The sequence below is a fragment of the Pezoporus flaviventris genome, unplaced genomic scaffold (genome assembly GCF_033815535.1).
Source record: "Pezoporus flaviventris isolate CSIRO_AGI_PZ_B2104156 unplaced genomic scaffold, CSIRO_AGI_Pfla_v1 ptg000029l, whole genome shotgun sequence".
Classification (NCBI taxonomy): domain Eukaryota; kingdom Metazoa; phylum Chordata; class Aves; order Psittaciformes; family Psittacidae; genus Pezoporus; species Pezoporus flaviventris.
The window spans coordinates 16,577,035-16,601,651 of record NW_026892577.1 but is presented as its reverse complement, the minus strand read 5'-3'; the positions used below and the strand labels follow the sequence as shown (position 1 = coordinate 16,601,651).

At 44.3% G+C, this 24,617-nt stretch overlaps 2 protein-coding genes across 3 annotated transcripts in view; one reads left to right on the top strand and one right to left on the bottom strand.

Moving 5' to 3' along the window:
- Positions 1–1,229, bottom strand: part of ANTXRL (ANTXR like) — a 57,286-nt gene extending 56,057 nt beyond the window's left edge. The window contains exon 1 of the mRNA XM_061459270.1: positions 969–1,229. Within this exon, the coding sequence (XP_061315254.1) occupies positions 969–1,129 (161 nt within the window). The 5' untranslated portion in view covers positions 1,130–1,229. The remainder of the gene's footprint in view (positions 1–968) is intronic.
- Positions 1,230–5,508: 4,279 nt separating this feature from the next.
- Positions 5,509–24,220, top strand: ZNF488 (zinc finger protein 488). Of its 2 annotated transcripts, none has more exons than XM_061459598.1 (4): positions 5,509–5,703; positions 17,811–18,033; positions 22,175–22,403; positions 22,864–24,220. In XM_061459598.1, exons 2-4 carry the CDS (start codon positions 17,815–17,817, stop codon positions 24,027–24,029), a joined length of 1,614 nt encoding a protein of 537 aa, XP_061315582.1. In that variant the 5' UTR covers positions 5,509–5,703; positions 17,811–17,814; the 3' UTR covers positions 24,030–24,220. The 2 variants fall into 2 exon arrangements, with proteins under 2 accessions (XP_061315582.1, XP_061315583.1); XM_061459599.1 differs by lacking the exon at positions 5,509–5,703 and adding an exon at positions 6,165–6,250.
- Positions 24,221–24,617: the final 397 nt, after the last annotated feature.

The following is a 24,617-nucleotide window of genomic DNA, read 5'->3' as shown; positions in this document are numbered from 1 at the left end:
CTTCTTTCTGAATATGGGAATATACTGACTCCACAGCGATGGTGCTTTTTTTGCCTTGTGCGAGCTGTGCAAAGGGCCCAATGGACTGAACAGTTCTCCCAACCGGGAAACAGCACAAAGCAGACTTCACACCTGGCTTGCGGGCAGGAATCGCAAAGAAAAGGCTTCAGTCTTTCGTAATACCACATATTATACATAACCCAGGATGTATTAGATAACTCAGTCATCACACTCCTTGAGTTTTACCCTTGGCTGTCAAGGCAGAGCAATGCACCAGGAATAACAGAAATGTGTGCCTTCCAAAGAACACCTGTGGGCGAACCAGTTTACCTCACTTTGCTACAACTTGCTATAACATGCCTATGAACGTGAGCCTAACCATACCCTCTGGCCATGCCTAAATTGGGCTAACACAGTACTAAAGTATTTGCCAACCTATTTTAATAGATGTAACCCAAACACAGGTTTAGACAATTCCAAAGAAGCTGCGCAGAAACAAGCTTTATAAAACCTTATCGTGAGTCTGTAAAAAAGCAACCACCACATAGAGGCAGTCCAGCCTTAACTTTAGGTAGGTCTGCACAGACCTGCACTGCCCAACAGGCAACAACTCGGCATTTAGCTTGAGTCTTGGCAACAAACTCCAGGAGTGCTGGGGCCACTAACCAACATCCCCTCAAACCTAACGCTCACAGCTCATGCACCACACCTACAACCTGAAGGTGGCCCGGTTTCCTGGGTCTATATGTGCAACTACCCTAGGACAAAGCACAGTGCTCTCCTAAACGCTCTGCTTGAAAAACATGCAAATTTGGGGGAGCAAAAATAAGAACCCTGCCCTACACATCACGTCTGGCACCAGGAGAGGTGGGGGAAGGCACTCGGGGAGACGGAGGAAAGACCATCCTCGCTGTTGCAAGGAGGCACTGAAGGGTAAATAAACGTTTTTAAATGCGACTGTCACTTACTTATCCAGGATGAAGTAGAGATCAAAAGCACCGTGACAGGAGCGCTGCTCTTCTTGCTCTTCCTCCTCCTCCGGCCGGGCGCAGGAGGTTAGGATCCCCATTACCAGCAAGAAGCAGCACAAAAATGCTGCTTTCTCCACGCTGTTCCTGCAACTCGCCATTTTTTCCCTTACTTAATTCTTCCTCCTCCCCCAGTCTCTCTCTCTGCAAACCTCACTGGCTCTTTGTAAGCACCGAGGACAGAGAGGAAGAAACTAAAAGAAACAAAACAAACAAAGAAACCTCTAACTTCAGGATCTCAGCTCAGCCCTGGGGGCTCACGGCAGCCGTGCCCTCCGGGTAGCGGACTGCTGGCTCAGGGCTGGAGACCGAGCCAGCCAGACGATCCCCAGAGCCCCGTCCCCATACCTCCGCCACCTCGGCGGCTCAGACCCGTCCTGCACGGAGAGAAGCGGCTTCTCTCGCAAGGGCCAGAGGCAGGAAGGGGCAGAGGGAGGGGAGTGGAGGGGAGGGAGACAGGATCTTATGGGGGCAAGCTGAACAGGGACTTTCCTGTTCCGGGATACCGAGGGGGGAAAGGCTGCTGCGACTGCAAACGCAAAGTTAGGGAGCGCTGCGCCCCAGTCCCGTCACCGCCCGCGGGCGCCTGGCGGGCGTCCTCCCTCTTTTCCCCTTCGGTTGCTGGCGGGACGCTTGGCAGCCGCAGCGAGAGCAGGAGAGCAGCACCTCCCCGCCAGGGCGCGTTGCTCGGCAGCGGCCCCCGGGGCACGGGGGCAGCCAGAGGCGGGAAGGGGGGGCTGGCCTCACGTCTCTTTCTGCCTCTCACCCGTGGACTCAGGGAGCAGCGGGGGTCCCGGGGTGACAGGGGATGGGAGGCGTCAGCCAGGGAGGAGGAAAGAAGTTTCTGTAGCTGGGCGTCATTGCAAAAAGCTGTGACAGATCGGGCGTGGGGGCCGACGCGAGGGGGATCTTGCGAAAAATTTAGTTGCAGGAGATAAGTGTAATTAAAAAGGTCATTGGCTGGGGGCGGGGGCAAGGGCAGGTTTTCACGACCCTCTCACGCCACGGAAAATTGTTTTTCTTCCGTGGCAAGAAAAAAAGCCCTTAACGCTGTAGTCTGCACTACTCTGTAGGCAGTGAGTGATGATGAAAAGGAATCTCTTAATGGAGGCTTTGCACAGTAGCATTATCATTCCCCGCCTGATACACGCAGGATACAATGCACTGCCTTGAAGAGCTGACCCAGCTCATCTGGATGCTGTCTCCAAAGTTTGAATAATTAGTGGCTTCCAGCCGCTTCCCTCTCCCCCACAGCCTCTGCAGGCCCTAATTAATGAAAAGAGCCACGGGGAGGGATGCGACCAGAGTCACTTCGCATGACAGAGTTGGGACTAGACGTTTCTCTTTCTTGGGGGGAGCAGGCTTTTGAACACGAGTCAAGATCTAGGGAATCCATTCCCCGTGGGGCGCTGGCACGCTGCCCCACCAGGCAGTAGCCGCCCCCCAACACCCATCGGCTTCGCTGGGGGCCTCTTCTCCCGGGAAGCCGAGCGCTAACGCTCTGGCCAGGAGCCGTTTCTACCTGCCAACAACAAAAAGTGACACCTCCACCTCCAGGCACAGTGGTACTGGGGGGAGCACGGCCCACCCGGGCGGGGCTCAATCCACTGCCCTGCAGGATGGAACTGGACGGGCTGCTGCGGGAGAGGGTGTGTGCTGGGTATCCCCTCCTGTCCGGCGGTAGGGCTGCGGCCCCGCTGGGAGGCTGTGGGATGCTCTTTCTCTCGACGTCCGACAATGACACGCGTGGACACGGGGCGCCTGCCTCTGCCCCGCAGCACTCTTCCCCGTCGGAGCCGGTGCCCCCTCCAGCAGCACTCGGCATGTTTTGTGCAGTGTAGTTTGCAATCCTCAAGTCTGAAATAAAGTTTGGCACTGCGGGGAAGGCATCTCGGTTTCATTCCCTTGTTTCTGTGCTGGACTGAGTTCAGACACATCCAACCGCGGCGGCGGTTGGGGACTTACCAAGAAAAGATTGGAGGGCCCACCGGTTTTCAGCCTCTCTCCCGGTTTTAACTATGCACAGCTAGAAGCTGAATGTACTGCTTGAGCTGACCACTTTAAAGGTTTTTGTGCACTGGCCAGCTGAGACCCAGCGATTACTTAGATCATGGAGAAATACAGAAAACCCACATCCTCACTGGTGACATTCACGAAAAATGAGCAAGCGGCTGCTGGGCAGCAGGAATTCTCCGTCCGCCCGGCTTCGGCCTCGACGGTGCCCGCTAACGTTGGGAGCCCGCAGGGGCTCCCGGAGTCGCCTCAGGGGCCCGGCCGCCCTCGCTAGCGCCGCCCGGAGCAGCCGCGTTCCCCTCCTGCGGCCGTTCAGAGCGAAGTAGAAGTCCTAATAGCTTCAGATTCCCTAGGTGCTCCGTGAAGATCAGGTTGTTTCATAAAATGACGCGGCAGACCTCAAGGGACTGTCCAAAGCAGAGTACGACACTACAAAGAAAAATTTGGCTGAACTATTTTCTGATAACGTGTGTTGCCCTTCTTCGATCACGGATAAATCATCTTACTCTGCTAAGGGACCAGGCTGCCCGGTCTGCCTTCTCCAAAGGATGTGTGTCCCCGGAGAAGGGGGCATGCTTTAATTCTCGTTGGGATAAGCGAAAGACTAACGAGGGGTGAATGGCACAAATTACTCCCGGAGAGATTCCCGTTAGAAGAGGAAAATTTTTCCCAATGAGAACAATCGGCTATTGGAATAATCTCCTCAGGGAGGTGGTGGACTCCCCAGCGTTGGAGCTTTCAATAATCAGCTGGACAGGACGCTGGGACATCTTGTCTAGACTGCGTTTTTGCCAAGAAAGGTTGGACCAGCTGATCCTTTAGGTCCCTTCTGACCTGGTATTTTATGATTCCATGATTCAATGAAAAGCGATGATACCGCTGGGAGAAGCAACTGCCACGGCTAGTGCTGAGCAGGAATCCCACGGAGGGTGTGGGGCTTGCCTCTATGCTAGTGACCCTTCCCTGCTGGCCTGGCCCCGAGGGCAGAGCCGAGCAGGGCCGGGCTGGGTGGGGAGTGCGGGTCTCCCTGCAGAGCCACCTCCGGCGCCGCAGCCTCCGATGTTCAACAAAACAGTTTTTCCCATCTGCCTGAGCCCGTCCGGTAGCTGTCACAAGCACCGCGCAAGAGGGACAGGTCCAGAACCGGAGAGGGAGGGGAGGGTGGGGTGGTGCTGGTGGTGGTGTCAGTGCTCTTGCCCAGGGGAGGGGTGGCGGAGAGCCGGGCCGGGCCCCCAGCCCTGGGGCTGCCCGTGAATGGGGCGCCCGAGCTCTTTGTGCAGGTATTGCTCGAAGGAAGATCAAACCAACCCTGAGCTGAGCGCAAGATGGGGATCTCGCCCTCAAACAGGTTACTTCTGCGCACTGCCTTACAGTGATTCGAGCTCCGTGGGGTGACACGGGCGCGTGACAACGTCCAGTTACCCCTTCCCACGCCTTGTCTGCATAAAGGCTGAAGAAATTTGAGTCCGAGCTATACCAAGTGCAGTGAAAATTGTCCATTTCGGTTTCTTTCCATATGTCTGCACCCCAAAGCAGAAAGTGTTTCCAAAGAGGCGTTAGGAGGTTCCCCTGGCATCCCGGGAAAAATGCCAACCTTCCCACAGCAGTGAGTTGCCCCCAGCTCCCACCCCCTGGTGCTTTGTAACTGTTCTTTTGCCTGAGCTGAAGAAAATAGAAACTCTTTACTTCATCCTCTTTAATTTCTGTAGCACAGAACACATAGAGAGTGATCCATCCTCTTTATTGGTATGAGATTACCCTTTAATTGCAGCTAAAATCCGGCCTTTCAAAAGCATTAAAGACTTGACGTTTCTTTTCCCAGTACAAACCGATATTCAGATTACATGGACACTAATCAAATAACCCGAGTTATTTCATTTGTCAACATGTTCATAAAAATTTTCTACCAGGCGTTAAAGGCATTTATATGGTACGACATCTTTCAAAAGCAATGTTGCTAGTCCGCATTTAGGGAATATTTGATTATGACAAGACGTTTGATGGTTTTATTTTACGTATCAGCTGTGCAACAGATCGTCTCATACCTCAAACAAATCCCTAATTTTGCTAGCCCTTTCTCTGAAACAGTAATTTTCATTTTAAGCCATTGTTGTCCACACCTGCAGCTCCGAGAACAGCCTTGTATTCAAAAGTGCTGTCAGATGCTCTAAAGGACAATCGGCAAGAAGACTTTGGAGGTGGTTTCGGTTTGTTTGGGTTTTTTTTTTTGTCCCAACTTTGAAAGAAACTCTTTTTACAGCGCCGTTACGCGGGGGAATCCCTCCCGCTCACTTAAGTCCTCCTCCCCGCGTTCGCAGACCTCCCGGGATGGATTCTGCGGGGCCCAGTGGAGGGGGACGGTCCTGGTCGGGGGGCGGGGGTGGGGGGGTCAGGGGCAGGCGCTGCGGAAGGCGTTTCCCGGGGTCCGCTCTGGGCAGGGAACCGGCGCGGGGCAGAAGAGGGAGGGTGCTGGGGCGCTGCGGCGGCGGGGGCTGCTGGCGCTGCTGCTGGGGGCCTGCCTGCCCCGGCGGTGGGGTGAGCGCTCCTCGCGGTCTCGGACGTAGCGGGATCCTGGCAGCGGCTGCGCGCCGGGAACGGGTCACGGCGGGGACCCCGGTGCCGCGGAGCCACTGCGTGCACAGAGCCTGCAGAGGGACCCCAGGTGAGAGGGGCCCGTCGGGGTATCCAGGGCAGCGCCCCGCAGTCCCTTCCGCCCAGCTTGCGCGGCCGCGGAGCGCTCCGGTATGCTGTCCGCCCGGAGCGGCCGGTGCGCACCCAGGGGGCGGCCCGAGGGGTCCCCGAGCAGCCAGGGGCTGACGTCGCACAAGGACCTGCCGTGCCCGGGGCTGGGCTGTTCCGGCGGGGAAATTGGGGTTTTCCGGGGAGCCGGCGAAGGCACGGGGGTGCCCCGCGGGGACTAGTGCTTAACCCCGACCCTTCAGCGCCCGCTTCACTGCAGCAGCGAGAAGCCCGAGGAGGGTTCTCCTGGCGGCCAGTACCAGTCCCGGGGCTGCTGGGGGCGATGAGGAGGAGGCGGCTCAGGGCGGGGCGAGACGGCCCCCGGCAGCCCCGAAGGCAGCGGCCCTTTCCCACCCTCTCAGATCCTCTTCTCTCGGCGAGACGTTTCGAGCATGAGTTGTTTTTACTGGGTACAGCTCTCCCCATCCTTCCGGCTTCGACAGGTGATCAGAGCATCGTGGCGGTTTTAGGTACTTACTCAGGGTCTAATCGCTTTTAAGAAATTAATGAACTTTCTTTGGAATAGCTCACGTTGTTATTCTCTATTTATATCCAATATAATATGTTAGTAGAAATTTCCTACTGGTTAAGTAAGTTAGTGAGCTGCTATTGTCGTCACTTTAAAACATCACATTGATCTTTACATTTGCGAATTCTTCCGTGAAAAGGTTTCTGTAGGAATTCAGTCCACTAGAAATGTTTGAATAGGTTTAGATTTTTAATGTAGTTGCTCTTAAATAAAAAGCAGTTGCATTCATACTTGAAATTCAGAATTTAATAATAAATTATTGCTCAGAAGTTATCCCTTATTTTTGCTTTTAAAAATGCAGAATTTAGTGCTTAACAGCTCTATTTACCATTTATTAAATATACTTGGTACTAGAGAGATGGATTTATGAAGGGAATAGGTAGACTGTGAGAGAAATTTAAGATTTACTTATTTTAATGTGTAAAACTACACCAAAGCATAAGCTGCTTCTTGAGAAATCAAATTGATTTGGTATTTAAGCACCTTTCAGTATTGCAAAGCAAAGTAGAGCTGCCTTACAGAACTCTACAGAGATACTGTCTTACAAAAACCAAAAAGCTTTCTCGCCATAGAAATATTGATGCAAAGTCAAAATATTACTTTAGCTTCTATTGTCTGAACATAATATAGCCCAGTGAGAAAGTATAAAAACAATTTTTGCATAAAGACTTGTAGATTCTAGGAAGATTTTGCAAAGGAAATTACTTGGCTAAATCCTAGTATGTGATATATGAGTATTTCTAGGTCTGTCATGCTGTGAATCAGCTAGTACAATTTTTCTACAACACAATCATATGTTACTTGGAAATGGTATCTGTAGGCATCAGTCAAAGAACAAAGTACTTTGTTGGGAAACAAATTATTTTAGGTCAAAAAATTTCAGGTCAATTTTAATTTACAAAACTTGTTTGCCATTAAAGGGTTTCTTTGCTTCGTTGTAGAGTAAAAGTTGTTTACGTTGTTCCCCACAATTTCACATTACATAGTGCTCTTCAGCTCAGTTACTTGCCGTTATTGAAGGTGACATTATGTAGTAAGTTTGGCATTAATATAAATAAGATTAATGTTACTCAGTACTGTTGAAGAAATCTCCAGTATTAACCATATGAAAATGACTGCTAATCGTTTAAAAATATTTCTATTCAAATACAGATGTTGAACATGCACAGTCACAAAAGATTATATAGCTGTATGCATAGCTAAATGTAGTTGTGAATGCATGTATGTGTGTATATATATACGTGTACATGTACATATGTATATGCTACACAAAATACATTAGTTTCTTGTCAGAAAGAAACATTTGAACAGATACAACATTATTTTTTTTTTAAATTAAGAGCTACCAAACGTAAATAGCAGGACTATTAAACAAGAATGTACTCTATGTATCTTGAACATCAATCAGATAATGTAATTTCTTTTGATTTGTGAAGACAGGAATGTGAACTGTATGAAGAGAGAGGAAGAATGATTTGTGACTGTTGACACAAGATACACATTTTGGTTCAGTCTGGTTGTGTTTGGATCATGTTGGTTAGTTGGTTGGTTGGCTGGTTCTTTCTCGGTTTTGTCTGCATGAATGCCTGGGTGAAGGAACAAATGCATAAGTCTGTGTGAAAACAAATGTGTTAGCATGAAGTGCTGTGGTCAGGACTCCTGTTCGTGTGAATCAAACAAGGATTTTGCTGAAAGTGGATACACACATCTATGTGACACGTAAGTTTCTTATATTATGTTGACAGACAAGTAGTTGCCTTCTCTGTTCCTCTGTCACGGAATAGCTTTGCTGCTTTAAAACGTGTTTGTTATATGCTTTTATATGCCTTTTTTTTTTTTTTTGAAAAGCAGAGGCATTTTTACATCTGCTTTCTCTCACTTCCTGGTTGTCCCCTGTAAAATTCAAAACTCCTATGACATTTTGGGGCATTGTGTCTGTTGCTGAAAGGTGAACAATGCCAGAGCTGCAGAAGCAGAACCCATATGAAGTCTCTGAGGTGACCAGTAGCACAATTCAGGTCTGGAATCTGAAATGCTGTGTGCTCTGAACTGAAATACATCCGTACAGTGCACTTTATGTACTATGCTGCTGAAATAATGTTAATTCATAACATTTACAGCCTGATAATCCTCAATACTGGCTAAAGAGTTAAAACATGCTCCCTTTATCCTACAAGGCCTCTAGTTTTTAGGTCTTAGGCCTTGAAACTACAAAAGCCAAGTGGTGGATAAAGGTAATGCTTCTATTAGACAGAACAGCTGTAGTCCAGTGAAGAATCAGCTCCTCAGTACAGTGCCCTGCACATAAAAATTAAGTCTTTGAAAGCCAGCAGACTACACAGCTGTATTCAAGTCCTCTTTACCCACAGGTGGATTGTCTGACTATGAATGTCTTGTACAAGCCAGTACCATCCACCAGGGTCCATTAGATGAGACACTGCCAGGCAAAAGCACTAATTCTGCCTCTGGAGCCAGCCCAATTGGAAAGGAGTATTGATATTTCATGTGTCATGGAGCCAAACTCCTAAACCCAGTCTGTCTGAACCACTGGGACAGCAGAAAATAACTGTATTTTATCCTTTATAATTAGGGAAGCATGGTATTACTATTGCTTATTGTCCAGCTTGACACATCAAGAGCTCTCCCAGTGTCTGCACTGCATTTCTTACATTCAAGCACTGGGAGGTGTTGAACAGAAACCTCAGTGACTCTGTCGCTCATGTTCCACCATATAGAAAACCTCCATTTAGGTCTGCTAAATCAAAGGCTTCACATCGACCTATGCAGGTACTGTTGCACCACATGTCCCAGCATATACATATTACCCAGGTTTTCCTGCTGTATGGGATAGTCCATTCCTTTCTTCCCCAACATGTTTCCTGTCATGGAAGATGGTGACAGTAGAAATAGGTGTTCACTGTGGAAATTTCCTAAGGACACAGGGAAGTCTGGGGTAGAGCTACTATTTGAAAGACAGTGGAGCTAGGGTACATGATTCTATTGGGACTTGTTCACATCTCAGTTATTTTCTCATTGGATTAGACTTGATGCTCAATGTCAAGCATTTTGTTTCTTGGCTTCAGGTAAAAAGTGGGAATTACATCCTTGTGGTGGTCTTGAAGAAGCAAATCAATCTGCATCTGTTTTGGAAAGGCATCCCTGAATGTCTGTGGGGCAGCTACCATGTAGCAGGAGAGAGCCCACTTCAATCTTCCCTATTCTCAGAGAAAATGAGAAGAAACTTCGAAGCTTTTCTTTTGATCTGTGTTTACAAATGGCTCCTGTATTTCACAAGACTTACTTAAGGCAAGTGTGGTGCTTGAGGTATTTACTCATTTCCAAGCAGGGATTTTAGGTCTGTCTTCTTCATTATTCCCACTGAAGTTTGAGAGATTGTTCATTATAAAAAGATTTGGCAGCTTCATGATTCACTAGGCTGGGTATCCAGCCAAGATATAATGATGGTTTATCAAGAGCTGTCAAATTAAATTGTATGTACTGGGGATTTCAGGTGATGGGAGACAGTCTGAAGACCATAGAGCCTTAAAATAGGAAGAGCTGGAGAACTGTTCCCTGAAGATATCATGATAGTATAACAACAAAATTGTGAGTACCTCACAAGGTCTTTGATTCACAATAAAACATCCAGAAGGAGCAAGTTTCTGGAATTTCAAAGCAGACACCATACTCTTCATGCCTTGCTGCCTCATGATCTTTTTCCAGGGATGCTAGGCAGTGAGTTTCCCCGTTTCTACATGCTATTTTTAGGGGCTTGTCAAGTCAGAATTGTGCAGCTGCTGTACAGGAAAGTATGGTGAAACAAAGCTGGGGATGCCTGGAATGACAAGGGAGAACTATTTTTATGAATTAGGCCAGGTCAGTCCCAATTTTATTCCACGTTTTTTAGATTCAGCTGATCTCGGCAGTCAGCAAATTCCTCTTGGTGCATAGTTGTATTTCCTTCTGCTTGTTCCCAGATGCCTAGCTCAGGCAAGCTTCAGGGATGGAGTCATTGCAGGAATACAGGGCAGATGTTCAGCAGTACCTCAAGGACTATAAGGAACAGAGAAGAGAGGTACTCACAGTATGCCCCAAGCATAGCCCTGGACATCAAAGCATTCCAGACTCTGTAGGTTTTATTATCATTATCTCAGTTAATTTATCAGTGCTAATTTGGCTGTTCTTAACACATAGATGGGAAGGGGCTCAGTGGCAGGAAAGGGCCCTCTTTGGACCAGTGGCCCTCTTGCTTCTGTGCAGAATCATTGCTGAAATCCAAATTTGCTCAGTGAAAAAGGGAGCGTACTCAAAGATCAGAACAGCTGATCATACCAAACAGGCTAGGAATGGCAGCACATAGCTGTTATCTGCCTGTACTCTCCAAGGACATTTGTACAATTTTCTTCATGTATGCAAGATTTTCAGCAGTAAAGATATGAAGGACCCACTTCATGTCCAAAAGGAAACAGCTCCCAGACCTGCACCCAGGCTGAAGCACAGAAGCTTTTCTTGCAGTGGCAATGAGCTAAGAGCAATCACTTTCATCTTTGGACTTTTCATGCTTTAAAAGGACCTTCTCAGGTTGTAATACAATAGATTTAAGTTGCAGCTTCTTTCAGGTTTATTTTGTGGGTTATAGAATGACTTATTTTGTCTTTTAAAACAAGAATTCTCTATTCCTTTGTTTGTTTTTGTGCCAGTTTCCTTCAGTTTTAGTTTTGATTCTTCCCCTTTACAGTTCACATCTTGAATAAAAGGAGAATTAAATCTTGCACAGAAGGAAAGCACATTTTTAAAACCCAGTAAGTGGATTTTCTCACTTTTCCATCTCTGATTCCCTTGGAATTCCCTTCATGTATTAAGAATCCTCAGTTCCTTATAACAACAGAGAATAATAAATGTTTCAGACAGAAGCATTCTGTCTGCATCAGCTCAATTCCTTTAATATCTGTAGTTTATTGTGCATGACACTGCATGTCTGATCATGGATTCCTCAGACCGACAGACCTCCTATTGAAACCAAAGGCAGTTTTGGCAGTGGCCACAGGAGTGTATTGGCATGAAGTCACAGGTTGTGTGCTCCAGGGAAAACACCGTCACACTTTACAGTAGAGAGGATTAAGCTAAAAAGTGAAGGAAAGGATGGTTCCAGTATTTAATTTTTTCCTTTCAGCATTGTTGATATGGCAAATACTGAGCTATACTGTTTATATTAATCACTGCTCTGGAGAGAAAGTCTGGAGTAGATATAAAAATGGTTGGGGAAACTGTGGGATGATGTTTTCCAGGATCAAATACTTTCATTAGTTTTTATGAGTAATTTCTCTGCTGGGTTGTTTGTTTTTTTTTTTTCCAATTAGGGCAGTTGCTTTGAAAGTAATATCACTATGTGCAAATTAATCCACAGTTAAAAAGGAATTTAAAGGTAAAATAGAAGAAGTAACTGAAATTTAAAAAAATCAGATTAATTTGAGAGAAACAATTTTTATTATCTCCTTCCATTTATGATTATGGAGAGCTGAACTAGTTAATTAAGTTCCGGGTGAAAGGGTTCCCCTCTTTCAAAGGTGATTCATTGGTTCCCTTCATGCTTCCAAAGCCTATCATAATATTAAGTTAGGCTACCAGCGCTTTTATGACCACCAGGAAACTCCGAGTGATGCCACAGTTCAGCATTGTCTGTGTGCTCTGGTGAGGAGAATTAGGCCAAGTTCTATGAAAATAGGAGGCAGGAAGTCCTTGCTCAAATTGGTCTTTCTACATCTGGGCATTGCCAGATATTTCTTAGAAGAGCTTGCAGTGACATCTGAAGGACATGCAGTAGAAAATCAGGGATCTGAAAGAGCTCGGAACTGTTCCTATGCCCTCCTCTTACTCCCCCTCTAGAAACACATTTTTTTCAAGCTGCAAGGGAGCTACATAAAAATTTTTCAGGGTGGCAGAAGTAACCTTAATTAATTAATGGGATGATATGCAAATGGAAATGGGGAGAGAGGAGGGGAATGCTACCTGCAGGGTTCCAGCTTGAAAGAGCATTTAGGAAACCAAAAGGTGATTAGCAATTTGTGTGCTGCTCCTGGAAGCAAGCAGGCTGGGAGCAGTTGCTGTGAGTATTATCTGTTTCATGTACTTTTTGATGGACCATCCACAATTGCATAATCTATAGGGAGTTGCCTGCCCATAGGTACTTGTTGTTTGACAGATCTGTCACACTTCTCAGAAATCAAGATGCAAAATCCATCACTCAGGGACATGGTATATGTGTATCAGACACTCTCTTGGGGATGAAGAGTCTATTAAACAAGAAGTCCCTAAACTCATCCATATGAAGAATTTGCATCTGTGACAGATAGAATATGGAGAATACCCATCGTCTAACAGGTGATCTGACTCTAATGTGCTACTAAAGCACTATAAATATTCATTTTTTTTCACCCTCTCAGAGACAAGTGTGTGGGTGAGCCTAGAGGGATAGGAACTGCTTATGCAGAACATGAGCAAGAACAGCAGGATTATGTTGCATTTGGGGGGATCGTGTCTCTGGCAGGCAGTGGCACTCCCAGCACTGGCAGTTTGAGGCAAGCATATCATTGCCTGCACGATACAGAGCTGAAGATACAACCTTCACAAAGAAGCCTAAGACAGAGGTCTTCAAACTTTGCTACATAGTAGGAGAAGAATGAAGAGTGAATTAGTCAGATGTGTGACAGCTAGTGAATCTGTAAGAAATGAGAGCAGAGAATCATTGCTCCTTAAAAGAGGCAGCCAAAAGGTAGAAATCAATAACATACGACAGGAGCAATCAGTTAGGTGAAGTCTTAGAGAATTCTCTGTTATAATAATTTTCTCTGTCCTTTGCTCTCTATGAAGAATGTGAACAATTCGCCTACTTCAGCCTATCAAAGAAAAATGCCAGGCATTCTAGTATACCTTCTCAATTTCTCATTATGACTACGTTCATAGATTCTTAATATGTATGACTTTCCATAGACTATGAAGACTGTTGGCAAAGATGTGACATTTGCACTGAGACCAGACTTACAATTAAACAAGAGCTGAAGTACTGGGTTCATGGGTTAGTGTAGAATTCTCATTCAGGTTCAAGTCTGACATTCATGAAGACTAAGAGAAGTTTTGCAAAAAATCCCATTCTTGGTTGTGGCTGAAGTTCTGGCTTTAGATTATAAGCAAGTGAAAAACATGGAGAGGTTAGTCTAGATCCAAATCAAACTCCCATCCAAATTGAGAGGCATTTCAGATTTATATTCTGGCCTACTTACATGTGATCTTACCTTGTCCTACCTCATTTCTGTAACCTGTTTTAAGTGCTGCAGGTGGTGCTGCTGTATTTCAGCAACACTGAGCTATCTGCAGTGCTCTCAAGCTATGAGGCTGCACAGGGCATTACGCAGTAAGCCTTCTGCACTGTGTGCTGCCATAGTGCAGTCACACACCCCTAGGAGAATCCAGCAGATGCCCTTCTGGCAGCAGTTGGACCTGACCTTGCACACAGCCGTTCCTGGCCTATATCTAGGTTTGCAATGAGTGGTGGCAGAATTGGGCAGAGCTGATTAGGGGCCCTGGGCAATCTCATGCCCATACCCTGTTGAGATTTACTCCTGTAAAGTGTCAGTGAGTATTTTATTGGACTTACTAGGGAAAGAGCACGGAGTAGATTTAGGCTTGGGGCACTTCCCTGAGCTTAGCTGAAAAGGCATCTCCATGTGGATTTTCCAGACACTACCATCATCAAACTCATGGGACAAAGTTAAAATCTAAAAACTTTCTTTAGAAGTGCCATGCAGCCTGATAAGTTTCTTTAGTAGCAACAACCAATAAAAAGTGATTTTGGAAAGTCTGCAATGTAGAAATAAACTGCCTAGCTTGTCTCTGTGTGTGTGTGCCCTTTTTTATGCTGCAGTTGCTGACTTGCCCAATCCAGCCACAATATTGCAGTGATGCCTGTAAAACTTTAAGATAGTTTCCCTTCACCTCTTACTCCTGTTGTCCATGGTCCTTTTATCTCCCTTCAGCTCATCTGTTGTGTTTCCTTTGCTCCAGTCTCTTCAGAAAGTAAATAAATCCAATTTCTCCTCTCAAGTCATGTTTCAAGAGTCAATCTTTAGTTTTGAGAAGGTCAGTATTTCAGTTCTCCAAGATAAGGGCTGCAGCCCCCAGAGAACCCCTTACTATCCCTCCCCTGTGCTGGAGGCAGGACTTGTTCCAGTAGTGTCCCATGGATGGATCTGCATTCTGCAGTGGAGACCTCTGAGTGAGTGCTGGTCCAGGTCAGAAAGCCCACAGGATGCAGCACATCTCTTTGCAGAAGTAACAGCTCATTTTTGAAAGCAGTACAGTCATGCTTGCCGTTACCCCTCAGCTGATGAACTTGACTCTCTAACACTATCTGAAAGCTTGTCCATGCAAAGGGAAGAGCTTTCTCATGCTATTTGGAGACTGGAAGAAAAAGTTCACCCTTTTTCTTCTGAAGATGCTGCAGAGTATCACCACTCCACTCTGAGTACCGGATGCACATCTTCAGCCTATCTTCTCTGTTTCAAAGAGAATGTTGAAAATTGAAATTAAACTCCCTACCTGGCATAATGCTGACCAGACCCTTTGGAGGGACCTTTGGGTAGAGGGAGGCAGAGAGAACGACCCACTTATGAGAGAAGGGTGACAGGGTGTTCAGAAGCTGCAGTGGTATAACACACTAACAATATCAGGGACTCGGTTTGTCCTGCTGTCACTTTGTTTTGGGACACTGTTTTATAGTGAGACGTCACACTAGATGGTGCATTCGGCAAGTTATTTGAAGAGATTGATCTTCCCAAGCTGAAAGCCTTCCGCACAAGGCTGACGGTAACAAACCCATTTGCTGTGTACACACAGTACAGCCTTTTCATAACTTTTCACAAATTTGACCCTTCTGTGCAATTATGCATATGGCCAGATGTATTTGCCATAGGGCAGAGCTTCCTATAAGCCGTCCAGTGAGAAGTGATGGCTTTCTTTCCCCTCTCCAGAATGGAGAACTAGCCTTCTGGCAGGCCTGTGGGACAGTGCGTATAGGCAGAGACCCCGCACTCCCCTTGGGTGTGTGAAAGCCCTTCCTTGTTCGGGCTTTGGGACAGGAGGAAGCTCCAAATGAGGAGCAGGCAGCACAGCAAGGAGCACACATGTTGCTAGGAACTGCTGACACCTTCACAAGGAGCTTAGAAGAGCTCTCCGGGTTGGAGGTGTGTGATCTGGGTTTGCTCTGGGAGCCGAAACCTTTCTTTGTGACGCATATTATGTCAAGAATCACTAGGTGGTGCTGTTACACATAAATCTCACAGTTTTTCTTGGTATTCACACTTGCTATTTTCAGCCTTCCCAGAAACGGTTCATGTTAGGGTTGGGTTTATGGCACTTCATTGAAAAGCTGCTGAGATAGAGAAAAGTAGCAGGCAGCAGTAGCTAGCTGGAAGGGATTGTAGCTTCTTCAGATCCTCATATCTCTGCTTGGGCTGCGATTTCTGGAGGAAGAAACTGGCTGTATGCCTGTAGCACCCACCCTCTTCCTTGGAGAAGTGTGTATGCTCAAATCCAGCATCCTTCCTCATTGAAAACCCAGCTTTGAGGGCCCTGGATTTCTGTTTCCACAGCACTCTGTTAGTTCACATGGAGAAATTCACATGAAGTTCACAGAAAGGGAAATTTTAATAAAGAAGAGTTGCCTTCTAGGGTCATAGGTGGATAAGTAGAATAAATGTCAGAAGAGATTAGGAATATCCTGAATGTGAATTCCTTAGAAAAGGAACTGGCTCAGGTTAAAGTACATTTCTAACAGTTTTTCCTCATTTGGAGAGACTTCTAAGCATTTTTAGATTTCAATTTTTTTTTTCCTGATGGATTTAAAATTTTACTTTTGGTATTATCTAAAAAACATTTACCTTGATGATTTTAATTTATTAAAAATTGGTATATTTTAAATGGAAACACACCCAAACATACAAATATGTTGTAATTATTTAGATTCTATATATTGTAAAAATGTACACATAAATCCCATCATTCTGTTCTCACATCAATAGTAACTTAAGGAAATTATTAGGAAACCAGGCAATGAAACTCATAATGAAGAAAAAGGAGAAACTCAGTCTATTCTTCTCTTAATAACTAATTTCTTGCAAGCCATCTGACCTTTTCCTTAATCTTTTATGTCCCAGTCTTTGCCTTGATTGTCTGGTTCAGGCCTTCATCCTTCAGATGTTTACTACGTACTGCATGTGTAACCATGTATTTTAATGTTTTCAGGGTAGGGCCTTAGACCTTGCTTACCAGAAAGAAATTATAATGAATTAAATGTACTGATTTAGTTAAATCAGTGCAACTCTTAGGCACTTCACACCACTTCAGTTTAAGTCATGAGTCAGTGAGTAGCAAATTCTGTTGAGTGAGAAAGATTAGACTGGATCTTCAGCTCTTCTATCTCAGTATTTGATAGGCTAAAGCCTCTTCAGGGCTTGTTGCTGTTCTCTTTAATTTTCTCTGCCTAATGGACCTGATCCAGCTGTTGATGGCATAAATGAGGGTTTTTCCATGACCTCCAGCTGGGAGCTGGAGACGGCAATATCTTTATTAAAAACGTAGAGAAGTTATGAATGACAAATAGCTGAAACTTACCTCCTCACAGCATACAGAGTTTTCAAATTGTGGCTCATATTGCAGAAATCGCCTCTGCTCTGAATAATGTAATAGTCTACATTCAGGGCAGGAAAATTCAACCTTTAAAGTCATCAATTTCTACTAACTAAGAATATCACCATACAAAGAGTCATAATCTGATTTAATTTTCCTAAAACAGCAGATAAATAAGATCTCTCATATATTTTGATATGGCATAACAGTAATCTTTTTGTCAATTTCCACAGATTTTGTTCATTCACGTTGAATGGACTCAGGACTCAGATTAATCCTGGTTTTGTACCAGCATAATCAGAAACTATACTGATGTTGCACTTCCAAATCAAAGAGCACAGCTTTTTCAAAATGTGTTTAAAAAAAGTGCTTGCTCTTTGTTGTTGCTGTTGTTGTTCTCCTTCTCTATCTTTCTTCACACTTCTACAAACTACTACTGATAAATAGGAAGGATATGTGAGAATATGCTGAATGAGCATATGCTGAGTTCCACTCACTGAAACTGTTGCTTACTGTTCCCAAAGCTTCTTATTCCTGGCTCTAGAGAATAGCAGTGAAGCAGGACTTGAACTCCTGAAAGAATTTGCCTATTCCAGAAAAGAGGAACTTCTTTACAAACCTAAGATTTTGGTTTAGTGTGAAGTAACTTTTCTCTTTCTAAACTGGATGTTGACAAAGCTGCAGACTCTGTAACTAACATTGTCCTAGCACATTCTTGCAATTTACCTACAGCTCCTGGAAGTCCTTGTATTGGAAGTAGTGATACCCCCTTCTATTTCCATCTCTATTCCAATTACGATTTCTTACTCATTTTGCAGGTTTATGATGGAACTTACATCTTTGCCTAAATTCTTTTGGACAAGTGACAACAAACTTCTGCATCACCATTTTCCGGACATACTGGCTACTGTTCATACCACACAAGACATTGCCGAAGAAGTTGTTTTTGGACCATGCATGCTTCAGAACACCCTGCTGGACACTGTAGCTTTTATTGCTCTTAAGTGTTCCGATAGAAGGAACATTCACTATGTATTTAAGGTAGGAGAAAGCATCGTTTAATTTTAGTCATATAAAAAAGGGTTACCCCACACCTGGGAAGGTAACTTTGTCAAGGGGTAGATTTTTGTTTCATTCAGCACAAGTGACAGCTCCTTCAAAGGGGAGAAGTAGCCAGTGCATTTCTGATTTATGAGCTGTAGACTGGAGGGACCTCAGTGAAAACTCTTTCCTTTGAAGGAAGAATACGAAGTCCCACTTCTATGCTGGTGATTGATGACCTGCTTCAGCATTGACCAGGAATAGGAGGAAAGAGTTTAGAAACTTCATGCTCAGGTTTCATCCTTACAAAGGATAAAGGAAGCTTATCAGGAGGTGACAAACCTGTGAGAGCAGAGAGGGAAGACTCTGTGTGACCTTGCGCTCATTCATGCAGGTAGTAGATTCACAGTATTTATTGACAGATCTGAGAAAGTGTTAACTCTGTTTGCTCAATTGCCTATAAAATAAAATCACAATGGCTGTGATCTCAGCACAGGTTGTATGCGCTATAGAAGGTATCAATCAGGCAACCAGTCCACGCAGTCTTCAGGCAGCCACAATTTATTGCTATTAGTACATGTATCCCCTAAAGTTAGCTTAGATATATCTGTCTGTGTTACAGCTGCACTTTTCAATCTTAGAGAAGCCAGAGTGTGAAACAAAAGGAACGGTCATGTAGGGAAATTAAAAAACCCCAGGATTCTGATGGAAGGTTAACTTTCCAGCTTTACTTCCCCGATTTTTTGTTCCCTAGCCACTGTTTATCATAACATTTTTATCTGGACAATGCATATTTCTCTTACTGGCCTGTTACCTTGGCTCTCTGGCTCCTGGAGTGTACTGCAGTTGTCATTGGTCTTGATGAAGACAGAGAAGTAGTGTTTTACAATGTCGGGCAAGCAAATTTCCCACATGCTACGGCATGGATGTATCTGGGAGAAACTCAGGTTCTCCTAAGATTTCTGTGCTCTGGACAAGAGAAATCCCACAGACTTTTTGTAATATGGAAGATGCAGCTGTTGGGAGATACCTGTTTTACACTTTTGCTTTAAAAAAATTAAGAAAGAAGAGGCTTCAGGGTTTTTCTGTTTTGTTGAATGTCTGGCACACGTTTGCTTGCTTGGACAATGTTATTAGTACTCCAGGAGAACCACAAGCTCTTTGGAGAAAGATCTGCTCTGAAACAAAGCTTTATCTATGGGATGTTTCTGTATTTCTCCTGGGAGTTTTGGAATTGCTGTAGACTCAAGAAAGAGCCTCAAAGGGTTTTTTTTACATTGGAAGTGCCCTCCAGAGGGATGGCTTTAGTGTTTTGCTATACTTGAGCTATGTAATTGTTATGCAGCCATGAAACTAGATGTCTGAGTTGGCCCAGATCTCTGTCTTTTGGCAGTAAATACATCAAATTCTGTGCAAGTAGCTGTTCCAGATGCAGTTGCAAGTCCCATATCCTGCTAGCTACTTACAATTAAACCTTCCAGAAATCACGAACTATTGTTACGGTCCTAACTCTGTGTAGAGACAACCAGCAATTCAATCAGGATACTATGTTATCATGGCACTAAGGTGCAATGCAAGAACTGGGTTTTCATATGTTGTCTATGGTACAAAAAAAATACATGCAGGAATAATTTGGCAAGGTGGATTCTTCACAGCTGAGGTTCACATTCGTCATAGTTCAGCAGCACTCCTGCAAGACTGGGGAGAATATAATTTCTAAGAAGGGTTTTTTCGTCTTGGGCTTTTATGTTTAATCCAAAAGGGAGTTCTATGTTTCTACTCTCATCCTCACAAAGACCCTAATTTGAGCTCCTTGTGCCAATTTGTACACTTGGGCAAACAAAATGCCTTGGCAACTGTTGGCATAGGTGGTTCTTTCTAGCCAGTCATTCACCTCAGCAAAGCAAACCAGCCCCTTACAAAGCTCTCTGTCCCACTGGGTTCTTCTGCTCCTTACAGCTTTTTGTGAGTTTCAAGAAACAGTCTTATTCTCTCCCTTCTCCTCCATCCTCAAGGAAGCCACTTTGCCTCCTTAGCCCAGCTGTCATTGAGCCTGTGGAGCTGTGAGGCCCTTACCTCGTATATAGATGTAAAGGATTCATTTGAGGTGTTGCCGTCTCCAGAAGAGGGTGGCCTTACAGGGTTTATAGTGTCTCTAAACACATGGGGAAACTAAAACTGGAGCATGCTTCTAATTGACAGCACCCAGATCTTAATTTTCTGTGCTTTATTCCTCCCCACCTTCTTTAATCTGTCGCAGCTCTTTCCCTGGGGTCCTGGTTACTGGAGGAGCTGTGTTCCCTTTGACTTTGCTTAGAGGGCCAGGTGGATGCTTAGTATTTCTGAAACACAGAAACTAATATATGACAGCCTCTGTCATAGTTATTAGTTACAACCACTGTGTGTGGGTGGGTGTGCTTCTGTTACTGTCAGACTTCCCTATTTCTCAATCACTGTTAATTATCATGGTGTTTAAAGAGCCTGTTACAGGGCATGCTAAATTATTTTCTCTTTTATACTAATTAACTCTTATCCTAATGGCCCCTTAATGTTTCATTCTTTTATTCAAGCTACTAAATGTGGTCATACTTTTTCATGGGAGGTAATAGAGAGAGGAAGAATAGCCAGTGGAGGGGGAAAAACAGCCACCATACTGTTTCTGATACCAACCACCAATTAATGGCTACCCTGCAATTAGTAGAAAACAAAGAGCTATGCATTGCTTGGGGTAAAACTTAAATCATACCTGTCATTAGACATTTTTCATTTCCCATTTCCCAACTTCTTCCTTTCTGAACAATGACTTAGTGATTACAAATTAGTTGAGGCTTTTTATGCATGTAAATGTTGCCATTGATCGCCCTACATTTCAGCCTCCAAGCTATGAAAATCTTCCCCGTCTTTCAAATACTACAGAGGACATAGCTCTGCTGTGGTAAACACCAAGGAAAAGCCTATAAGTAAATAAATCAATCATTCCTTATTCAGAACAAATGCAGTAAAGTAACTAAGAAGGGAGCCACACACTAAATGAGGACAAAGCCAAATGTTTTATATTATTTCTAGAGCATGGTCAACCTGTGACTGTATGACTCAGGAGCCCTGTGGAGAAAAGCGTATATGTGACTGAGGACTATGCTGTAATATACAAGCAGAAGGGAAATTTAATTTGAGCAGTAGACTTAATATTATTTTTTAACTTCTGAGTGCCTGACCTTGCAACCTAAGCAACATTTTTTAACTTAATTTGTTTGGTATTTCTGAATGCACACATCTGAAAGCAAATCAACCCCTCGCACCTCTCAGAAATAATGTAATAAAAAAATTAATCTGATGAGTTTTCATCTGTTTAAGTACAATGAAATTCATTTAATCAATCTATCAAAGGCAGAAATAGGAATATATAATTTTATATCTGAAAAAAAAGAAAGACATCATTTAAGATCTTATTTATATTTATTAAAAATTAATTTTTATATTATCTAGCCAGTTATATATGCATATTTTGTCTCCTTGGGGTATTGAATTAAATAACCAGGATTATTCTGACACCTCCTGATCCATACCCTCTTATACCAGTGAAAAACTCCACATGCAAGTGCCTTGAGTGTGTGTTCATTTTCAGGCTCTCACTGCTCTGATCCAGGGGCTGCACATCTCACACCCCCCACCCCCCAACCACAGCACTCATGGTCTCCTGACTCATATCCCATTTTCCCATTGGATTGAAACCTCTTCTTACAGAGGAGCTCAACTTCTGTAGCTCTGTGATCCACCCCTGATACTGTCCCTTGGGACAACCTGCACTGGATGGAGGACACCATGCTTGCCATGAGTGTGCTAGAGTGCGAGAAACTGATTGGCATACCAGCCCTGTCACTGCTATGGGAGGTTACATGTGAACACTGGTGTCTCATTCTTCCCATGCATCTGTATTTCCAGAGCTCTCAGCACTCATACCAGGGAAGCCTTTTGCCAATGATGATTTTTGGATTTGGTGACACAGTCTGTGAACTGGGCTCACAGCTTTGGCATACTGGCTCTGTGTGAGGCAGGAAACAGGCTTTGCTCTTGAATTTGATGGAAATCTATTTTGGGTCCCAAAACCTAAACCCTGCCTTTTTTGTATCCTGTCTCACAGGTAGATGTTACATCTGTGCACAGTCCCACGGGTTTGCCTTGGATGAGACTTGTACAAGCAGCTGCCAATAGTAATGAGCAGAACTTGGAAGCTTACTTAGAAAACAGTCAGTTATATTATCGCTCTACCAGGAAAATTAGCAAAAATGAGGAGCTGCTTGTCTGGTATGATGAGGAGCTTTCCAGCCTCTTGGGTTTCAATGAGATAAAAGCTCAGAGTCCCCAGAATGGTAAGTACCAAGTTGCTGACTGCAGAGGTCACTGAGGACTGAAGTGAGTCTGCAACTTCTTTAGCATGTGGTGATCTTGTAATACAGGAAGTAAAACCTGTCTAAATCCTTAGCCGGTCAGCTAAGGGAAAAGATTTCTGGTTCAAACGTCAAATCGTCATAAAGTCTGTATGGTTTATCTAGATCACTGTGTATTGCCCAATTTACATAATACAAATTTGTCTTCAAACTCAAGATGAAAGTGATTTTGCAAGTAGCATGTGGAGGCAAATATGAGTGAACCATTTTCCATAGCAGCAAGGGACCTGATCTTACACTGGCATTAGCTTTGCCATGTGTAATCTAGCATGACATAAGAGATGTTTCTGTATTTTCTTTTTTGCCAATGGCAGGGTCAGGATCTGCATCCATCCGTGATTCTACCTTTGCAAAACTCATCATCTGTTGTCTGTTTCTGCAGAGCTGAGATGCCAAGAATGTGACCGAGTCTTTAAATGTGAACATTCCTATCTCTCTCATGTCCGCTTCCTATGTGTCCCAGAGAAGCGTGCCCTGCTATGGAAAAACTTCCAGAACCCAAAGACTGAAAACAGCAACTTAGCTGAGCAGACCACAAATTTCCACAGCTTGGCAAGGGATCTAGAGGTCAAAATGACAGCTTGTAAAGATGATGCCCATGGTCTCACAGGAGAAAGGAGAGCAAAATCTGAAGAGGCTGAGAACAACAGGAGCAGGAAAACAGTGTTGTTGGAGAAAACCAATAACTTGAGTGAGGAACATAATTGTGGGAGCAAGGAAGGGGTTGGGGGAGAGCATGCATTGGCTGGTTCTTTCTGGAAGCTTAGTTCAGGGAGGCAGTCAGCTATGAAGGATGGTTTAGAGCAGAAGCAGAGTGCTTTCACTGAAGTCAGGAGAATGAAGGAGAGGCTGAGGAATGAGAGAATGAAGGAGCCAGAAGAGGAGGATGGCATAGTCCCACCTGGTGAAGAGCAGGTACCAAAGGAAGTGTGGTTGAACTCCTGTGGTAGTGCATTCTCCTTTGTGTGGCCCAGCAGAACCCGAGGAGAACAGAAGAGTGCTTTCAGCAAACCCAGTAAATGTCTAATAGAAAGACCTGCGATAAATCCTTCTCATCCCATGAGTGAGTCACCAAAGAGCTTGGGAGAGCTGTCTGGCTTCAATGCCACCACAGACATCATGTGCTGCAGCACCCTTCTCAATTCCAAGTTCTTTGTCAGTGATTTGTGTAGTGCCCAGATGCTGCAGACAAGCATCGCTCAGAGCAATGTTTTCCCATATACCTCAGAACCGTGGCCCAAACAAGCAGGAAGACAGTTGCAAAACACAACCACCACTTCTTCCTCCTCGTCCTCTTCCTTGACTCTTCTTCCCCCCACTTTCACGTCCTTTGGAGTGGCTGCCCAGAACTGGTGTGCCAAATGCAACCTGTCCTTTCGCATGACATCCGATTTAGTCTTCCACATGCGGTCACATCACAAAAAAGAATACTCCTCAACTGAGTCCCAGTGTAAGAGAAGACGAGAGGAGAAGCTAACATGTCCCATTTGTCATGAGTACTTCCGAGAACGCCATCATTTATCCCGGCATATGACTTCTCATAATTAGAGCTGCGCAGATAAATCTCACCAAGGGACTGGGCAGGTTGGGTAAAGAAGGGAAGCACAGTACATTTGCATCCATTTCTTTTTGAGTTTACACTTTACTTTTTAATTTTTAAAATTCTTTTAATTAATAATTTTAATTAAAATCTGTTTTTTTAATTATTTTTAGTTTACTTTTTAATTTCTTGCAGAAAATCACTGTTTACAGTAATTTATAATAGATGCTTTGCAAAAAAGAAAAAAAGTAAAATGTTTACATGAGTCTGGGTTGCAAGTTTTGAAATCTCAGCCTAGCCCTTGTCAATCTATTTTTGAGGAAATAAAATAGTGAAATCAATGCGTATGCTGTATTAATTTGCAAGGAGTTGGGGATAAAATTACTGTTTTGCAAATAGTTTTCTTTCTTGGCATTTCTTTTGCTTGTGTTAGTGCAGTACAATGTAAATACAGAAGTAACAACCAACACTTTGACTGAGGACTATTTAAGCACTAATAATATCAAAGCTTATATGCTAAAAGAAAGAAGATGCTGTTTCTTGCAGCTTTGGTGGACACTTGCTCCTTCATGGTAACTGAGTCAGCTCTCTTACCA

What these genes read in the sequence shown, in the direction of transcription:
- ZNF488 (XM_061459598.1), top strand. Translation starts at nt 17,815, where the DNA reads ATGATGGAACTTACATCTTTGCCTAAATTCTTTTGGACAAGTGACAAC. An exon ending in ACATTCACTATGTATTTAAG is followed by an intron (nt 18,034 to 22,174) that starts GTAGGAGAAAGC and finishes CCTGTCTCACAG; the next exon opens with GTAGATGTTACATCTGTGCA. An exon ending in AGCTCAGAGTCCCCAGAATG is followed by an intron (nt 22,404 to 22,863) that starts GTAAGTACCAAG and finishes CTGTTTCTGCAG; the next exon opens with AGCTGAGATGCCAAGAATGT.